This window comes from Argiope bruennichi, chromosome 3 (genome assembly GCF_947563725.1).
Source record: "Argiope bruennichi chromosome 3, qqArgBrue1.1, whole genome shotgun sequence".
Taxonomy (NCBI): domain Eukaryota; kingdom Metazoa; phylum Arthropoda; class Arachnida; order Araneae; family Araneidae; genus Argiope; species Argiope bruennichi.
In genome coordinates, this window is record NC_079153.1 from 136160339 (window position 1) to 136178061 (window position 17723).

A 17723-nucleotide genomic window follows, 5' to 3' on the forward strand; every position below is an offset into this window, starting at 1 on the left:
TTCCATATAATAAACAGAATTAAGCACATAATATACTGATATCTTAAATTAAGTTAATTAACATATTTTCTAGTAAGGAACGTAAAATTAAATAAATACTTTTGAATAATAATTATAGAAATCATACTACTAAATAATAACAAAGTAAATTTTTGAAGGCACAAAAGTAGCATTTAATAATATCTTTTAATAGCAATAAAAGATATAAAAATAAACAAACAAATAAAATGGGCGAAAAAATTTACATACACAAAAGTAAACATCAAAAGAATCTTAATATAAAATCACTTTTCTTGCTATCATCTGAAATAATTCAACTATAATTTTTTCATCTTCTAATTCCTATACCTTGTGATTTTAATAAATAAGAATAATAGTATAATTGATTCATAATATTGCACTAATCATTGTTCTTAATGTGGTTTAGAGTGAAAATGATTACGTCCACATGCAGCACAAATTGTCAGGGATTTCTATCAGATTTTAGTTTGGACAAAATAAACAAAAAGTGGTTGAATTTTTATTTAAATATTTAATTGCCATATGTAATTTATTATAATTAGAATTTTTCAATAATCTAGAATAATCATGTGATACTATTCTTATTTATTGAAGTGATCATATGTTATTGGGAGGGAAGGGGGACAGTGATTTGAACAAAGACGATGCCTTTGAAGTAAAACCAAATCTTATAAAGTACTGGCGATGCTGATTCTAGAGAAAAAAAAATGTGCTATGAATATCAAAAATAACTGATTCATGCCTATTTTAAATTTATCTCCTGCACTGGATAAACATAAAACTGATGGCAGCATTTTTTAGTTTTTTTAACTTAAAGGATATTGATGGTCTAATAATAAACCTTTATTATTATTTTTATAATTAAAAAAATTTCCTGAATATTACTACTTTTGAAATTACTGATTTTACTTCCACTTACCTTTCATTTATTCACTCCATTTCCTTTTTAAAAGAAAATGTAAAGAGAGAAAGATTTCTATGAACAGTACTACAATGCTAAAATTTTCCATTGACTTAAACACATCTGTGTATATCAAACTACCGGTAAACATTTATGTTTACCACATAATTGATCACAATCTATACTTAAATACAATAAAAAGAACACAACAATACATATACAATAAAATATTTTGGAACTATCCCTCAAGTTTTGAGGCAACCACCTCCAACACCTATGAGCAAAACCATTACTAGAAACCCACACTTTTTGTGGATTCTGATTTTGTAGTATATCAGTTTTGTAAAAATTTTGTATTTCAATAATTCCCTTTCTTCTTTCAAAGCCAAGTTTAAAAATCGGTAAGAAATATCAAATTTTTATTCATGAATTTATTTCATTACTTGGTGAAATAAAATAATTTTTTTAATGACAGATTTTTAAAAAAAAAACTATTAACTGGTTTGCAAGAATAAAAAATTCATAAGATTCGTTTAACATCAGAAACACTATTTTCCAAAAACCAGTAACTCTTAAAACTTTCATCGGATTTTAACAAAAAAGTTTTTAGATGTGAATTTCATAGCAGATAATAAATTCAGTTAAAAAAAGTATAATTAAAATTTTTTTTTTATGTTAGTAGTTAGTTTACATAGCTAATGACCTTGTTGATTGAATTATACTTACCCCCTCAAATTATTCCTAGCAGCACCATTTTTGTGAAAATTCCACAATAAACATCTGAGTCATAAAAGTGTCCAATTTCCAAAGTTACATATTGTATATGAGCAGAAGGTATAAACTCTCAGAAATTATACAGGTTAAATGTCAAAGATGAAATAAAGTTGCCAGGATCTTGTTCAAGAAAATTTTGATCGATATATCAATATCAAGTAAAGTAGTACAGTAGTTACCAAAGAGGCCACATTAATAACAAGAATTTGCTGTCAAATGTGATACAAGAAATGATCCATAACTGTGCTACCAAAGTGATTCTATGTAAGATATTTAAAGCTGAAAGTAGCTAATTATAAAATTCATATAAAAATACAACTGAATGATAGAAAATGACATACATAAAAACAATTCAGCACTATACCACAAAGAATAAAATTTTAAAAAAATTACGACATAATAAAAGAAATATTGGCCATTCTTTCACTTTTTATTAATATTAAACAAGTCACTCACAGAAACACATTTGTACAAAAAACATTGAACTATTTCACAGTGTAAAAAGTTCAGCATCATAAAAATTTGTTAAGTTCTAAAGTGTCAAAAATACTGCCATTTCCCAAGGATTGCATCTTTGATTGCATCAACATACTGTGCAGGAACCCAATAAAGCCAATACCTTGATGCCTCCGTCGTACCTAATTGAATGCCCTAGATAAAAAGAAAAAGCACCGATTATGTACCTTTTTCGAAAATGAAATTAAAACATAAAGAATATCAAATTTATCTCAGATACCAGTACTGTTTAGAGTAAAAATCTATTCATCTTTTTTAATAATAATTTAACTACTGAATTAATTGCTATGAAACATTCCACAATATCTTCTTCTTGCTTCAATGCTTATGAGTAAAGTTTAAAGCAATTATATCAACAAATAGTTTAAATATAACAAAGGTTACAGATGCTGAATATCAAATAGTTCCTAATGACTGCAAATGTCAAGTGAGAAAAAGGAAAAATATTTTTAATATTAATATGCAATGAAATACCACTCAGCATATCACATTTATACATATAATACTTTTAATATAAGAAATACTACAATGCACAAAATACTCCTACATTTTCAATTTTATTTTAAACACAATATATAACATCAGTTGCACTAAACTACTTTTTTTTTAAATTTTTATTTTCTTAACAGAATACTACAACAATTAATTAAAAAGAAACAACTTGTCAGAACAATTCAAATACTTATTAAGTTTAAATTCAACAGAAATAAACTCTGGAGATAAATTTGTCTTTTCAACAGGTAGAAACATCTCTTTCAATTAATAAAAATTAATCAAATGTTATGAAATGCTTAACAATTCTTCATTATATTTCACTATATTTGAGAGCAAAATTTGCAAAACAATTTCAACTGCTTGGATTTCTATTGCATACAAGCTATTCATGAATTTTAACTTTTATTTACAAAGATATAAGTAAAGAAATTCCACACCTTATCAACATAAAAAAAAAATAATAATTACCATGATGTGATATTCTTCATGTCCTTCAATAGGTTCACTAACAATAGTTTTTATGGAATTCATAGGAATCTTATCTGTTCGTTCTACAAGAAAGATGTCATAAAATAGTATACAATTTTATAAAATAATTGTAGAAAATTTGATTTAAAATATCAGAAACAAAACCAAAAATAATTTTAAAATATAAAGTAGTAGAAATACAAATCTAATGCCTTAAACAACCAAATAACAACAAAATGTTATGTAATTTATAATTAATTAATTAAATTTTCTTCTCTGTGAGGAACAATACTTCAATAATTTATAAATTCATTTTAATCATATTTTATCTGTTTGTTTGCCACTAAAAATACAAAATAACTTTTGATTAATTGAAATTACAAATAATATTTATTTTAATTAGAAAATAGTTTGTACAATGCTACAAGCATATCATTCAATAGAATCTATAACTGGATATCAAACATTTAATAAACCTTTTTTTTTTTTGTTTGTTTTAAAGAAAAACTGAAACAAATTTTACCTTTGGTACCAATCCACACTTGATCAAGCTCTAATTTAAAAGTTAGTCGCACTTTGCCTCCGGACTTATTCAACATGCCAGACAAAGGATAAGGAGGTAAGCTGTCCTGTAAAGATTTAAAAACTATATTAAAAATATAAAGTAAATATGCTCTTTTAGGTTACAAATCACCAATTAATTTCATTGTTTTTGTCAATTTTCTACAAAAATAACATTTAAAGCATACCAAATATTATTTCAATGCCGCATAAAAATTATTTTAAATTAGCTAAGCCATGACTATGCTTTAAGATATTTAATTAAAAAATTTTAACAAAGAAAATATGAATAGCATGCTAAGTTCTTAAACTTTCTACAAATAAAATGAATTTGTAGACCAGTATCTTACTGACTTTAGCATTTTTTATTCCAGGCTGTGCATCTTCAGGTACTCCTTTATCAAGAATTTTCTTATGCATCTGAAATAGAAAGTACATCACAATAAGTAATATGAAATTGAAGAAAATATTAATGACTCTTAAGAAGACCAATTACTATATATTACTGCTATAAAAAAGAAAAGAAAATCTTGAGAAAAAAATAGACACTAGAAAAACATCTCGTAACATTTGAATCATATTTCAATATATCTATAGCAATATGTGTCACGATACACAACACTTTGAGAGGCAATATATTTTTTTTTAAAAAATCCCCCTAAAATTGCATGGTAGAAGTTGTACCACTTGTCAATAAAATATTTTACACCTGAAGAATTTTCTTGGTTTTAATTTACTAAATAGGAATTTTCATTTTTATTACTTCAAAATATATGTCCCATGTCCTTGAAGAAACTTGCGTGTTCCCTGAAACCCTTCTATAACTTGTGTAACTGTTTGTCATGACTTGTTTACATCTAGAGCATATTTGTTTCTTAGCTCATTTTTTTTCAAATGCTTTTCTTCCTTTCGGAAAATCTTTCTGTTACATATGGATATGAGCTATAATTTCTAACCATTCTTTTACTATCAAGAGCATTAAACAATAAAATAGCAATAAATATATTATTTAAATTATTATGCCATTAACATCAAAAGCAATTATTAACTACACCTGTAATAGTATTATATTTATATTCCCACAATCAACTCTCAAATCGAACACTTTGATAGTCCTTAGCTGGATGTCATCCTCAGAACAAAGATAGCCATCAATAAACTTTAGTATTCTTGTGAGTATTTTTAGATGGAAAAAAGCAAATGTGTTGCCAATCCATGTGTTTGTAATCATTAAGTTCCAATGAAAAAACCAGGTATAAAAGCATGTTAGTGGACATTTAAGTTCATTGAAAAAAAAAAAAAATCCCTTCTCCTAGAAGTAAACTATCCATATAAAGAAAGTAACATAGACTTTTCCTTGAATGTATTCAGCAGCTCTTATTTAATAATGTGTGTCTTAGAAAATACAAAATAAGGTGGCAAACTGAAAACCATTCTGACATTTTATTCAGAAAGAATATTTAATAATAAGACCCAAGGTGTTAATTAATAATTTTGGGCATGAAGTTGCAAAAAATATGCTTATTTCAGTAATTTCCCTCAAAATAAAATCAGTTTTCTCTAAACTATATGAGTCCCACTGAAAAATATTTTTTCCTGTTTGAAAGGCTTTTATTTTATTGAGTTAGGAACAGTGTATATTATTTTCATTGTACATTATAAAATACTACTTAATAGCAATTTATAAGAAATCCATTAAAATTTTTATGTGAATAGATTAATCCACAAATTTAAGGCCTGGCCCCTAGTAGCTCACAAATCTTTAAGGGGCAGAGAGATATTTTTATCCTACCTTTTCCAATTTGAATAACTGGTAAGGAAAATACATTTTTGAGAGTGAATGCTATAACAAAAAATAATTTTCTTTTCTGACAATCATAAACAATTGCAAAGTAAAATAGACAAAAGAGAGAATATAATTTACCTTTTGTTTGCAAAGAGGTTCTTTTGTAGCAGCTATAATAGAAATATATATAAATAAATATCATTTCGAATAAAGTAATTATTTTAATTTCTAATAAAGATCAATGTCAGAATCAGAATTAGTGTCAGAAATTAAATTTCCAATTCAAATTTTTCAAAATTCATTTTGAATAAGCCTTTAATACTTTTACATATTCAAAATAAATTGCAATTTACCTCTAATGAACGAGTACCTTCATTTTTAAATTTATTTATTATAAAATTTCATTAATTTTAAAGATTAAATTCTTATTTACATGTTGTTTGCAGCAATATAAGAAAAATATTAGTACAACATTTTGTTCCATTTGTTTTTAAATATTAGCAATAAAAATACTTTTGTAAAAAGTACATCCTTAAAAAATGCATTTACCTGCAGCTTTTTCCTCTTTTAGGTCTTGTTCTGACGGTGTATTCACAGCTATAATGTCACTTAAAGTTGAACCAACAACCATTACCTTAGCTCCCTTAGTGATATTAACTTCTCGTAGTGTCTTGTCATCTTTACAAAGACCTTAAAAAATAAAAACTGGATTACATCATTTCATAATCACTATTTAATAGAAAAGTGGGATGTGATTACTTTAAATGTATGTGCAACTAATAAATAGCACATCCATTCTAGACATTCTATTACTAGCCAATTAACAAGTCATTAGTAAAAAGCATATATTTCAAATTGCAAAAATGTTTTAAATGAAATAAAGGATTAAGTATTGCATTATTTGTGCCATTAAATGTAATGTTAATTCCTTTCAGCTTTGCTATCAATTGTATTATGTTTTTCTCTGCTTCATGTTAATTTTATGTCGTTTTTTTTTTTTTTTTTTTTTTTTTTTGTATATATATATATATAAAAACACACAATAATATTTTAAATTTTATTCAAACATTTTATCTTTTGAAAAGTTGATAATGGCTTCCTGAACAATTTTGCAAATGATTCTCATCTATTTTAAACATTTATTATTCAATCAGTTTTAGTTATAAAATAATAAAAGTTTATTTTATTGTCTGTGTTAGGATATACAGATTTTTTAAATATTAAATATGACTAATTGGGTCAAGATACATTAGTAATTTTCTCAAAAATATATTCATTAAAATAATATAAAAAATAATTTGTTACTTCATTAAAAGCATTTTTCCCAAATGCAAATATTGTCTATACAGTTTAAAAATTAGCACTAGGATCAAATTTAGACAACCTGTGTAAATAAATAATATCCATCAACTTACCTTTATACATTACTTTCTGCATAGAAGCAGGGACACCTAGGAAGAAGTGTTCAATATTATCAGTCAGTAATAGATTGTAATGTACTATGCTTTAAAGAGTAGATCACAGATATGCAACTTAAACTCATATACCAACAAGACAAAATTTTCAGTAAGGATACAACTTAAAATGGTAATTTCAAGTATCACTATTGTATTATTAACAAATAATGGACTAATTTGGAAGCCGAGTATAAAAATTAGGGGTTTCAAAAGTTATCTGTAAATATTAATGTATTTGAAAAAAAAAAAAAAAATTCAAGTGAATAATTATAAATAAAAATAGTTAACTGCTTTACTTTAAGCAATCAATTAAAGATTTTAACTTTTAAGACATAACACTTAATTGCTACTTCAATGCACCAATTTAAATTACTTACAGAATTCAAAAGAATCTTCATCTTCAAAATACTGAATACTATTAATTCACTTCACACTAATAAGTATTACATTTAAGAATATTTAATTAAGGATAAGTAATTTAAAATGCAGCATTCATAAGCTGAAATTATTAAAAAAAGAAAAAAAACTGATAATTTAAATATTTATAATATGAGTCAACTGAATTCAGTAAAGAAAGAACCAGATCTTATGAAATGACACACAACTGTTCAATATTTGTTAAAAACATTGTGAAGCATTATCGAGTATTATTAAATGTGCTCTTAAACAATACTAGTGAAATTAAATATATCATAATCTAACATGTATTTTCAGATATCTTGATAACCAAAAATCAGACATGACTATAATAATAATATGGGTCTTATGGAACTCTCTATGGAATCCCTCCCCTTACATATAGCATTTCCATATTAACAATCTTTTTGAAAAGTTGGTTTTGCCTTCAAAACAAACATTTTGAAGGCAAAACCAACTCAAAATTTGAATTTCTCTACTCTCTCAAAAATAATGGATGTTCATTTTGTCTAATTTTCAAATATCTAATAGCAAATCAAATACTTTTCTGTGACCTGAATATAGCAAAGTAAAATTCAAGAAGTTCTTAAGGACTGAGGATCTGAAAATTCACTTAAAAGTCCACATTCATCAACAAATGAATCAAAGTATTAGATTTTTAAATTCATTGCAGTTTCAAGTATACAAATGCTTGGAAGAGAATAAAGAGAAGTAAAGCACATGTTAATTATGAAAAGAACAAACAATTCAAAACGATATCTCTATTTAACAATATTATGTGTTACTAACTATTTTCATGTGAACTTTTAATACTTAAATATGGTTACTAATCACTTATTATCCTTTTTTAAAATCATATCACGAGGATTTTATGGATGAAATTGCAATATTTTATACATAGAAATAAATTAAATAAGGAAAATAAAAATTATAATAAGTAAGTTGTTATAATTCAGTGAAAAACTGCAACTTAGAATCATAACCAACAATGTTTCATTGTACAATCATGGAAAATAAAAGGAGTCACTCAGTTTTACTTTTTTCATTGTTCATCACACAATAATAAAAAAAAGGTATAATTCTAAAGTAATTAACATAAGAAAAAAAATCCCTAAAAACCTTTATATTGAAATAAGAACAAACTTTAAAATTTCCAATGGCAACACCCATTTTTCTCATCAAATTTCAAAACTTTAACAAAAGTTCATCCAAGAAAAAAGTCTTGTTAGTTTAACTTTATTTGTTTTGAAATTAACAGCTAACAAAATTTTGGTTTTCTAATGTTAAAGTTAAATTTTGAACTTTTATTTGTACCTTTAAAAATAATTAATGATCTAAAGATTTTGCTATTAAAATATAATATATTGTACGCATATATATATTATCATAAAAAAAAGTTATTTTTAATAAGCTAAAAAAATTACAGTTTAAAATTTATATATATTTAAATACTCAATATTACTATACTAATCTCAAAATTCATAAGATTAATCTGCCATAATTATAATTATTATAATATTGTTTATTATAACAAATGGAATAAAGAAATCTAAGCATTAGATTGTTTTTTAGATAACACATTCAGTATCATTATTTATGATACAAAATATATCTATATTTATTCTCTACACATGTAAAACTGTGGTGTGTAGATCAATTTTATTTTTAAAAAAGAAAGCATATTATAAGTACTTTTTAAGCACCTGTATAGAAAAAGGAAGAATCAACCAAAACGTAGTATTTTTTATTACAGAATTATGAGTTGATGAATGAAACAATGATAAAATAAAATAAATTGAGTATTAATTAAGTACATGTTCAATTTCATACAAATATAAATATAAAATACATAAACATAAATCTTTCAACAATTTTTCCCTTTATGTGCCAACATCACTTTATCACTTGTAACATAAGATACATTGCTAGAAAAAACATACTGGCATTGGCAATTTACTAAAGAAATAATTTCAACTCAGAAAGTTTCCTTCAAAACTTTAAAAACACAATTTTTTTTATGCATATGATGTACAAACTTATGTACATCAGATACATAAAAAGGTAAAAGTGGGTTATCACTCAGATACATTCAAAGAACTGATGCTAAGTTCAGTTCCACAACACATGTGAAAAAAGTTGAAAATGTCTCTCCAAAACTTTATTACATATTTCACAATAAAATTATTATCACCTCTCCCTCAGACACAAAAATTAGGGACCTTCAGTTATATATAACGAGTATGTTCCGAAACTGTTTGTTTGGCAAATTGAATTCAAAATTCAAGATAGAACTACAATTTCAGAAAAAAAGATAACTTACCAAATTTCATTTATCAATATCTTTGTTTGTTTTTACAATGCTTAATATAATGCTTTGTGTTAAAAACCACTATGTAAAATTTTGGGTTTAGTTTGTTTTTGTACAAACAAAATCTTCATGTAAATGGATGTGAATGATAAATTCAAAATTTAGTAGAAATCTGCAAATTTAGAAATTTCAACTCAAAGCATTTTTCAATTATCACATTTACAGACACACATAATTCAGAGGTTTAAATCAGGGAGACTGGGCAAAATCTCGAGTGCGAAGTTTTTGGCACTCACAGTTCTTACGATTTGAATGGTTCATCTATAAAACAGGAATTTTATTGGCAATAATTTATTTTCGGCAAAAGATGCAAGTAATTTTGGAGCATGATAAACATTTTGTTCTTCCTTTATATTTAGAAGCCTTGAATCATTGTGTATTCACTTATTGAAGTCTACAATGAATTAATACACACTCTCCAGCATATAGATAAAAAGTCCTAAATGTTTGCACAAAAATTAACTGAAGCAAAAATATTTAAATGATTCACTAATAGGGACTCACTAAATATTGTTAAACTAACAAATGCTCAACAAACCAGCAATGTTAACAACTAACAGTCGTGGTTTTATATGAATGCATAAAGTTAAAAAGAATTTTTCTACATCTAAACAAGTAAAGAAAGAGGAAAAAGAGAAGGCAAAGAAGCAAATGAAATGAATACATTTTCCCATTACTATTAATATTTCTTTACACTATTTACTACTAACCAGCAGATTTATTAAACATAGAAAGATCCAACACTGCAAAGAAAATATAAACTATAATCAGAATCTACAGTAATGAAATTTTTATTTTGTCATCAGAAGAAAAATATAAGCAACAGGATAATAATAATAAAAGCACTTTTAAGGTCCTTAAATAAAAACCTTTAATGATGCTACGGACCCAGAAAACGAAGAACTTCAACCAATTTCAATCATTCACTAAATATTGACCAATATTTTATTTTAATTTACTATTTTGGCATAAAATTACACTTTTTTTTTTATTTAAAGGAAGGGCAGAGAAAGATCAAATAAAACTGAAAAACAATACATTTCAATTTCTTACTAATTAAAGAGCTGTTTATTATATCCTTTAGGAAAGAATTTCAAACTTTTAAGAACAAATACAAAAACGAAACCTATTTTTATTCCCAAACTTTTATAATTATGTTGTTTTTAGTAACTTATATTTAGATATTTTATGTTTTTTATTGATATACTTATTCTATTTGATACGATAGGTTGAGAAATGCTACATTTTATTCTAAGACAATTTAATTCAATTAACTTTCTTGCATTTACGCAAATAGGTTGTAATATCAGTTTTTGATTATTTAGCTGATTACTTCTTAAAAATATCTTTGGAATAATTATGAGAATAATAATTCTTATAAATATATTTAATTATATCATCTTTCAAATATTTCTTCATATAAAAATCAGCAATCTGAAGAATAATAATAGTGCACCAATAATGGAAATTAAAGATATGAATAAACATTTAGAATTATGTCCTGCAATTAGCTTCTCACATCGTAATATAAATATATATTGTGTAGATGTCTTCATATAATAAAATCTTTTGTTTGTAGAGAACACTAAGATACTGATAAAGAAGGAAAACTTATTTATAATTATCAGTGAATATATATATATATATATATATATATATATATATAAGTGGTCTATGATTTCATGTCTATTTATGAGTAGTAAATACTGATAAGAATAATATACACTGATAAAGAAATGCAGGAACAAAATGCAAAAAGAATAAAAATCAGTCAATTTTTCGTTCTCAATTGTTAAGATATAAATGTTAACACTAAAATTAATATTTCTTTTAAACAATAAAAAATATTTTTATTTTTATTTCTTTTGCACAAACCAAAAAAAAAAAAAAAAAAAATTAAGTTTAATGCTATCAGCACAATGACAATCACGCGTGGGTGCAATTTAAACAACATTTTCAATGCTACTGAATACTTCTTCCCAGAAAACAAACAAAATTATCTCACAAATTTTTTACAACAACTATTTTGTTATGAATAGAGTAGCAATTTTAACATGTAGATTGGAACTTTACAGATGCTTTAAAAGTGTTAAAATAATAATAAATACTATTACTGACATGCAAAGAATATCTAAATAACATGAAGACAAATATGGAACTACCCCCTTAACGGAAAATGACAACTGTCCCCCAATGTCATCATGGTATATTAACCAAGAGTCTTATTCCGAGTAATTTTCCCATGGGGAATCTATTCATGACATCAAAATGGGATGTTGCCATATGGATTTTCAAAGTTCATGCAATTTTAAACATGTGGACAATAACTTATAAAATCTTTAGGCCATTGCATTTTTCGGTATTCATTACTGACTTTAAAATAATATTTTTAGTTTCACATAGGATGATCATGAGCAAAATAAAATTAATTAGCTTTTTTTTTTCTATAACTGTATATGAATGAATTCAAATAACATTTTTTAAAAATAAAGAACACCATATATGAAAGCTTTAAAATGAACAAGAAATTACAATAATGTTTTTCTACAACTAAAGCTCTCTTCAGAAAACAAGGAAACGAGTTAACTCAAGTAAAGTTTTTAAAAAATTTTTAAACTGGTAATCTGATATTTTCCAAATAGTGCAACAGCAGTCAAACACGAGGAGTAGTTTTCCCCCCTCTCCTTAACAGATTATCTGTAGTTAGTGAAGGCTGAGCTTATGAAAAAATATTTCACAATAACCATTTATGCTACTGATCAATCATTAATGATTGGAAACTTTTCTTTACAGGAAACATATACAAAGTACATAAAAGAAATACTTACTGATAAGAGATTCAAAATGCTTTTTTAATTCCAATATAGTTTCATCTAAGGGAAAGCAAATATCATGTTTCTTTTTATTAAAAATGAGCTTGAAATCTACAAGTTCCTTTGGTTCTTCAAAGGATCCCACTGGTGTTCCATCAGCCGAACCGCATGCACCTAAAACAAAATTTATTGTAATTTTTTTTTAAAGTTACACTTTATAAATATTTAGTTAAAGTGGCATATAACAGCCTTAACAAAAGTATTTTCAATAAGCTAGTGAAACTCAAAAATCAGAGAGCAAAATAAACATACCAAACTGTCAAATTTAAAGTACAAGTTTATATCAGAAACTTTCAAATTTAATTGTGATACTTTTTATTTCAAAATTTTTAACTCTCTCTTTTTCTTTATGCATATAGCTACACAGATAGAAAGGAAGTATTTCAGTATTTGTGTATCAGCAATATTCAGACCAATCTATCACACTTACAGCCATGACATTTAATACACTGAGTAGCAAAGATGACTCACTGTATCTCAAAGCCCCACTGTTAAAATTTTTTAATTTAATGTTTTTTTTTAATGATTTTTCAAGTGTATTTCCCCACAATATGTATTCTAATTATTGTAATTTTGGGGGGAGGGGGGGGGCAATATTGAAAATAAAAGCAAACGTTTATCATTCTAAAGAAATTTATTTGGGACATCTGCCATAATTTAATGAATTCTAAGAAATTTTTAAAAATTAGTCATTTTCCATATAAAATTTCTCTATTTAACATTCTATCTGCATTGTCTTAAGTCATTATTCAGACACTTCTCTCTAATTTAAAATAATAATGATCAAAATACCTTCACTGAAAGATTTTTAATAATTTTTCCAGAGGAAAAAAAAATGAGTTTTTTTTTTTTTTTTTTTTTTTTTTGTCGCTGATCTAGTCTTGAAACTTGAAAAAAGTAAGAGGGAGAGATTTATAGCAACAAAGGCTGTTATCTTAGATGTAGAGAGCATGAAATTTCCTCTACAAACACAAGAGTGTGCACAAAGACAAATTGAAGTTTATACCTAATAAACAATCAAACAAAAAAACTGCTTAAAGAAAATATCTGCAATAGCATCAGATGCTTTATAATTCAGCAATCTGAAATCAAAGTAGAAAAAAAAATTAATTCCGGATTATAGCATGGGGTTAATATTTTATAAATAGTCATCAATTTTGACTGTTAATAACAGAAAATGCATACTTTCATTTTTATAACACCTGATATGATCATCTTTATGTTCAGGGGGAACAGCTGATTTTTTCTCTCTTTAAATTAAAAAATGGCCATTAAAATTGAAAATAATAATAGCAAAGGGAATTAGATCTTAATTATAGGTTACCTTTTTCATAGCATACAAAAGTAAAATTATTTTTGCTAATTGATCAATGACTGTTGATCAACTTAATCTGCTGAAAAAAAAAGTGAAAACTTTATAAATATCTGTGTGAGTATGTTAGTTATATATATATATATATATATATATATATATATATATATATATATATATATATATATATATAAAATGATTATGCATACGTACAGGTATGATGTTTAAAACTTTATTCTCCATTGCAGTTCTGAATGTTGATAAAATGAACCTCACTTCTCTAAATCATTTTGATTAGGAATAAAAATCCTAAAATGAGTATCGATTGAAACTCAATCTAAAAGTAATGAGTTAACAAATTACATCGGATTATCATTGCAATATCATAAATTACATAAGAAATCTCTGAGAAATGATAAATTTTTTTTAAACAATGTATTGATAAACATATATAATATGAAATATAAAAAGTTAAAACAAACAATGTACAGGTTAGTAGACTTAAAACAGTTTCCTCTTTAAGAGAAATTATAATTTTTGTGAAGTTATAAATATTACAATTTTGAAATACCTTGTAAGGAACTTTCTGAGCCGAGCTCCATATCTGAAGAAGTCTCAGCATCTTCTCCACCACCAGTATCAGGAACTTTAAAGTTCTCTTTACTCACAATCTCGCACTCATTTTTATTACCTTCTAGTACTGCACATCCTTCAATAATCTGCTCTGTACAGGCAGCTAAAATATAAATATACATCCATATGATAATTAAACAAAAAAAAAAAAAAAAAAAGGTAAATGAAAAATCATTCAGAAAAAATAAGCTTATTTTTGTTTTTGAAAAACAAATAGCCTCAAATGATCATATTTTGTAACTATTTGTTTTTAAAAAACAAATAGCACCAAATGATCATATTTTGTAACTAACTCCTGTTGGGACAAACTGTGAAATGAGTCAAAAACTAATCAATTTAAGACATGTTGACTTTGACACAAATGAAAGGAAAAAGGGTAAGTATAACAGAAACAACTATTTAAAATATATACTATAGCTATCAGTAAGCTGTCACTGTACACAAAAATTGAGCAATTACCTTAATACTATAGATAAAATAGTTAAATTAACATTACAAACCCAAACTATCTCTCAAATTGTCCTGTTTGACAAATATCCGAATCATGCAATTCTTTGGAGTAGATAGCTTAATTTTAGGAGTAAAAAGTAGTGAATATGATAGCAGAAAAAAGTGAAATTCATGACTAGATGCACACATTTTCTATGGAGTGCCAGTGTCAAAGATGATATTGATGTGAATTGTTTTTCAAATCATTTAATTGGAATGAAGGAATGAAAGACAATAACTAAGAAAAATACAAATTATTTATCTGTATAAAAAAAAACTCTGCATTTAAAGGATACAAATTTTTTACATTTTTATTATAACTGCCATAAATCTGCTTTTCAATTGTTTTCATATATAAGATATTAAAACATTTAATTCCTTTAGCAAACATTTTTTTAAAACTCTTTTATTGCCAAAATTAATCAGTTTTTAATTTTAGCTCCCTCCCCCCCCCTTCTTCTTCTGATTTCCTTTGGCAATTTAATTATTAATTGATTTTTCATTTTAACTAGCTGGGTTCACTACTTTGCTAAACAAAGTATGCCAGATACTAATTAGATAAGCAAGATCACTAATTTTTATCAATTTCTGTCCTCCCTCCAGCTTCTCATGATTTACATATTTTAGAGAAATAAGGATTTTTAACTCCAGATAAATCAATTATTCAAATATAAAAATAAAGTTTGACATATTCAGTTTATGAAAAGCTTTGATGTGAATAATTGAAAAACTAGGAACTAGCTGAGAAATGTCTACAGGTGAGTGATGAGTATGGATAATATTTAATTCATCATCTTAATGCCATGCATATATAAAAATCATGCTGATTCATATAATACTTATTTAACATGCACTAATTATGAAGTTATGCAACAACAAATAATATGAAATTAAAGTATAAATTGAATTGATAGTTGCATTTTTAACGGCTCTCTGATATTATGGAACTTAAATGCAATAAGAAGGTGGGTGTACATAATAAACAGAACAGCTGTGAAGTTCTATACAACCAATATTTCTGGCCAATCAACTGGTTGCCTAAGTGGCTAGTAGAATATAGAATACATTATAACAATAGAAGTCCAGAATATTTTTTTTTCAGGAATTAACTTTATAAAAGAGGGGCAATTTAAAAATTCATACAAAAACTTTAAATTACAAAAAAAAAAAAAAAATATTTAAATGTGGCAATATAGATTATGTTAAAAATAATTGAAGCTAGGAGGTTGCAAATTGCTTCGCAGCTTTAACTTCTAAACAATAGCAGCTACTATAAAATTTTTATTACAAAAGGTATGTGTTTTAAAGAGAAAATAATTTGCAAAATTTGATTTATTTTCCTATCTTCAATCATGAAGAAAATTTGGGAGAAGAAAATTTCATATCTCTCACTATTTCCACCTCCTTTGAACTTGATGTCCCATACACAAATACATCTAAGATTTTTACACTCCTTACAACATACTCTAGGGATGTTAAAAACACATTTAAAATTATTCTAATTATTGTGATTACAACATGGGCAAAGCATAAGCTTATATGAACATCTAAACAAAGGATGGTTTTGGATTCTAGGGACCATGATTGGTGACGATCTACTAAAATTTTGAGGGAGTCATGCCATGAGAACTATTGCAACAGATAGTTTTCCAAGGAGGAATCTATTTAAAAAATATTTATGCAGTTCTGATCGAAAATTATCCTTCCCCCCCAAAAAAAAGATCATGTTTAAAATGATTTAAAGCAAACACATACACATATGTAATATGCTGATTTCTTAAGTATTACTCAGCAAATTATTAACTTATATTAAATAAAATTACAAAGAAAAAAAAATCACCAAATTTACTAAAAAAAAAACCGGTTGATTTTTAAAAAAATCTATATATATAGAAGAGAGAAAATTTTATGAATACATATACATATTGTCATTGAATAGCTTCTACTATAAGCTTTAACAGTAAATAATGGTAAAATTTTGCAATCCATATACGGTAGAGTTCCCATATAAATGCAATCTATTAACTTAATTAAATATCTTTGGCAGGGCAGTAAATAGCTGGCGAGTATATGAATTACACATTAACGAAAACAAAAGTAAAAAAAAAATTACCAATAACGATCTTGAAAAAAGAAATAATAATAATGAATTCTGTTGCCAATATTTAACAATTTCAGTTTTTTTCCTGTTTAAATGTCAACTCATTTGATTTTTTTGTATATATAATAATCGAGAATAACTCATTTGATTATATATATATAATTCATTAATCATTAAACGCTCCAAAAAAAACTATAAACCCTCAGTGACAAGCATTCTTTGAGTGACAAAGCAATAATGCATTCATAAAGCAAGCATCTTGAGAATATTGCGACAGCAGATCGAAATTAAAGACCCGTAACCATTATCTATATTTTACCAGCACCATTACAATAAGATAACTTAACTCCAGAAAAATAAATAAATAAACAGTTTACTTTTAGTTTCCTTACTGTTTTCATCACTTGCCATGCTTGAATATATTACTTATTTCTCATTCGCTTCTCCAAACTTCTATTTTCAACAATCACAATAAGCTTCTGATGTTGTTGCCATACATATTGTTGCAATTCAGTTAGGAAATTAAAGAATGGTTGTACCGAGTTTTTCTT

The 17723-nt window shown here is 25.7% G+C and overlaps 1 protein-coding gene across 2 annotated transcripts; it reads right to left on the bottom strand.

Annotated features, from left to right (window-relative positions):
• Window positions 1–2107: 2107 nt before the first annotated feature.
• On the bottom strand, window positions 2108–17678 carry LOC129963112 (ubiquitin domain-containing protein UBFD1-like). 2 transcript variants are annotated; one of them, XM_056077185.1, is made up of 10 exons: window positions 17550–17678; window positions 14521–14685; window positions 12593–12751; window positions 6938–6973; window positions 6072–6212; window positions 5661–5692; window positions 4091–4156; window positions 3699–3804; window positions 3176–3258; window positions 2108–2347 (listed from the first exon to the last, which is right to left on the bottom strand). In XM_056077185.1, exons 1-10 carry the CDS (start codon window positions 17581–17583, stop codon window positions 2237–2239), a joined length of 933 nt encoding a protein of 310 aa, XP_055933160.1. In that variant the 5' UTR covers window positions 17584–17678; the 3' UTR covers window positions 2108–2236. The 2 variants fall into 2 exon arrangements, with proteins under 2 accessions (XP_055933160.1, XP_055933161.1); XM_056077186.1 differs by having other exon boundaries at window positions 17565–17657.
• Between the last annotated feature and the right edge of the window lie 45 nt (window positions 17679–17723).

What these genes read in the sequence shown, in the direction of transcription:
- LOC129963112 (XM_056077185.1), bottom strand. Translation starts at nt 17,583, where the DNA reads ATGGCAAGTGATGAAAACAGTAAGGAAACTAAAA. An exon ending in AAACAGTAAGGAAACTAAAA is followed by an intron (nt 14,686 to 17,549) that starts GTAAACTGTTTA and finishes TTTATATTTTAG; the next exon opens with CTGCCTGTACAGAGCAGATT. An exon ending in CTGGAATAAAAAATGCTAAA is followed by an intron (nt 3,805 to 4,090) that starts GTCAGTAAGATA and finishes AAATCTTTACAG; the next exon opens with GACAGCTTACCTCCTTATCC.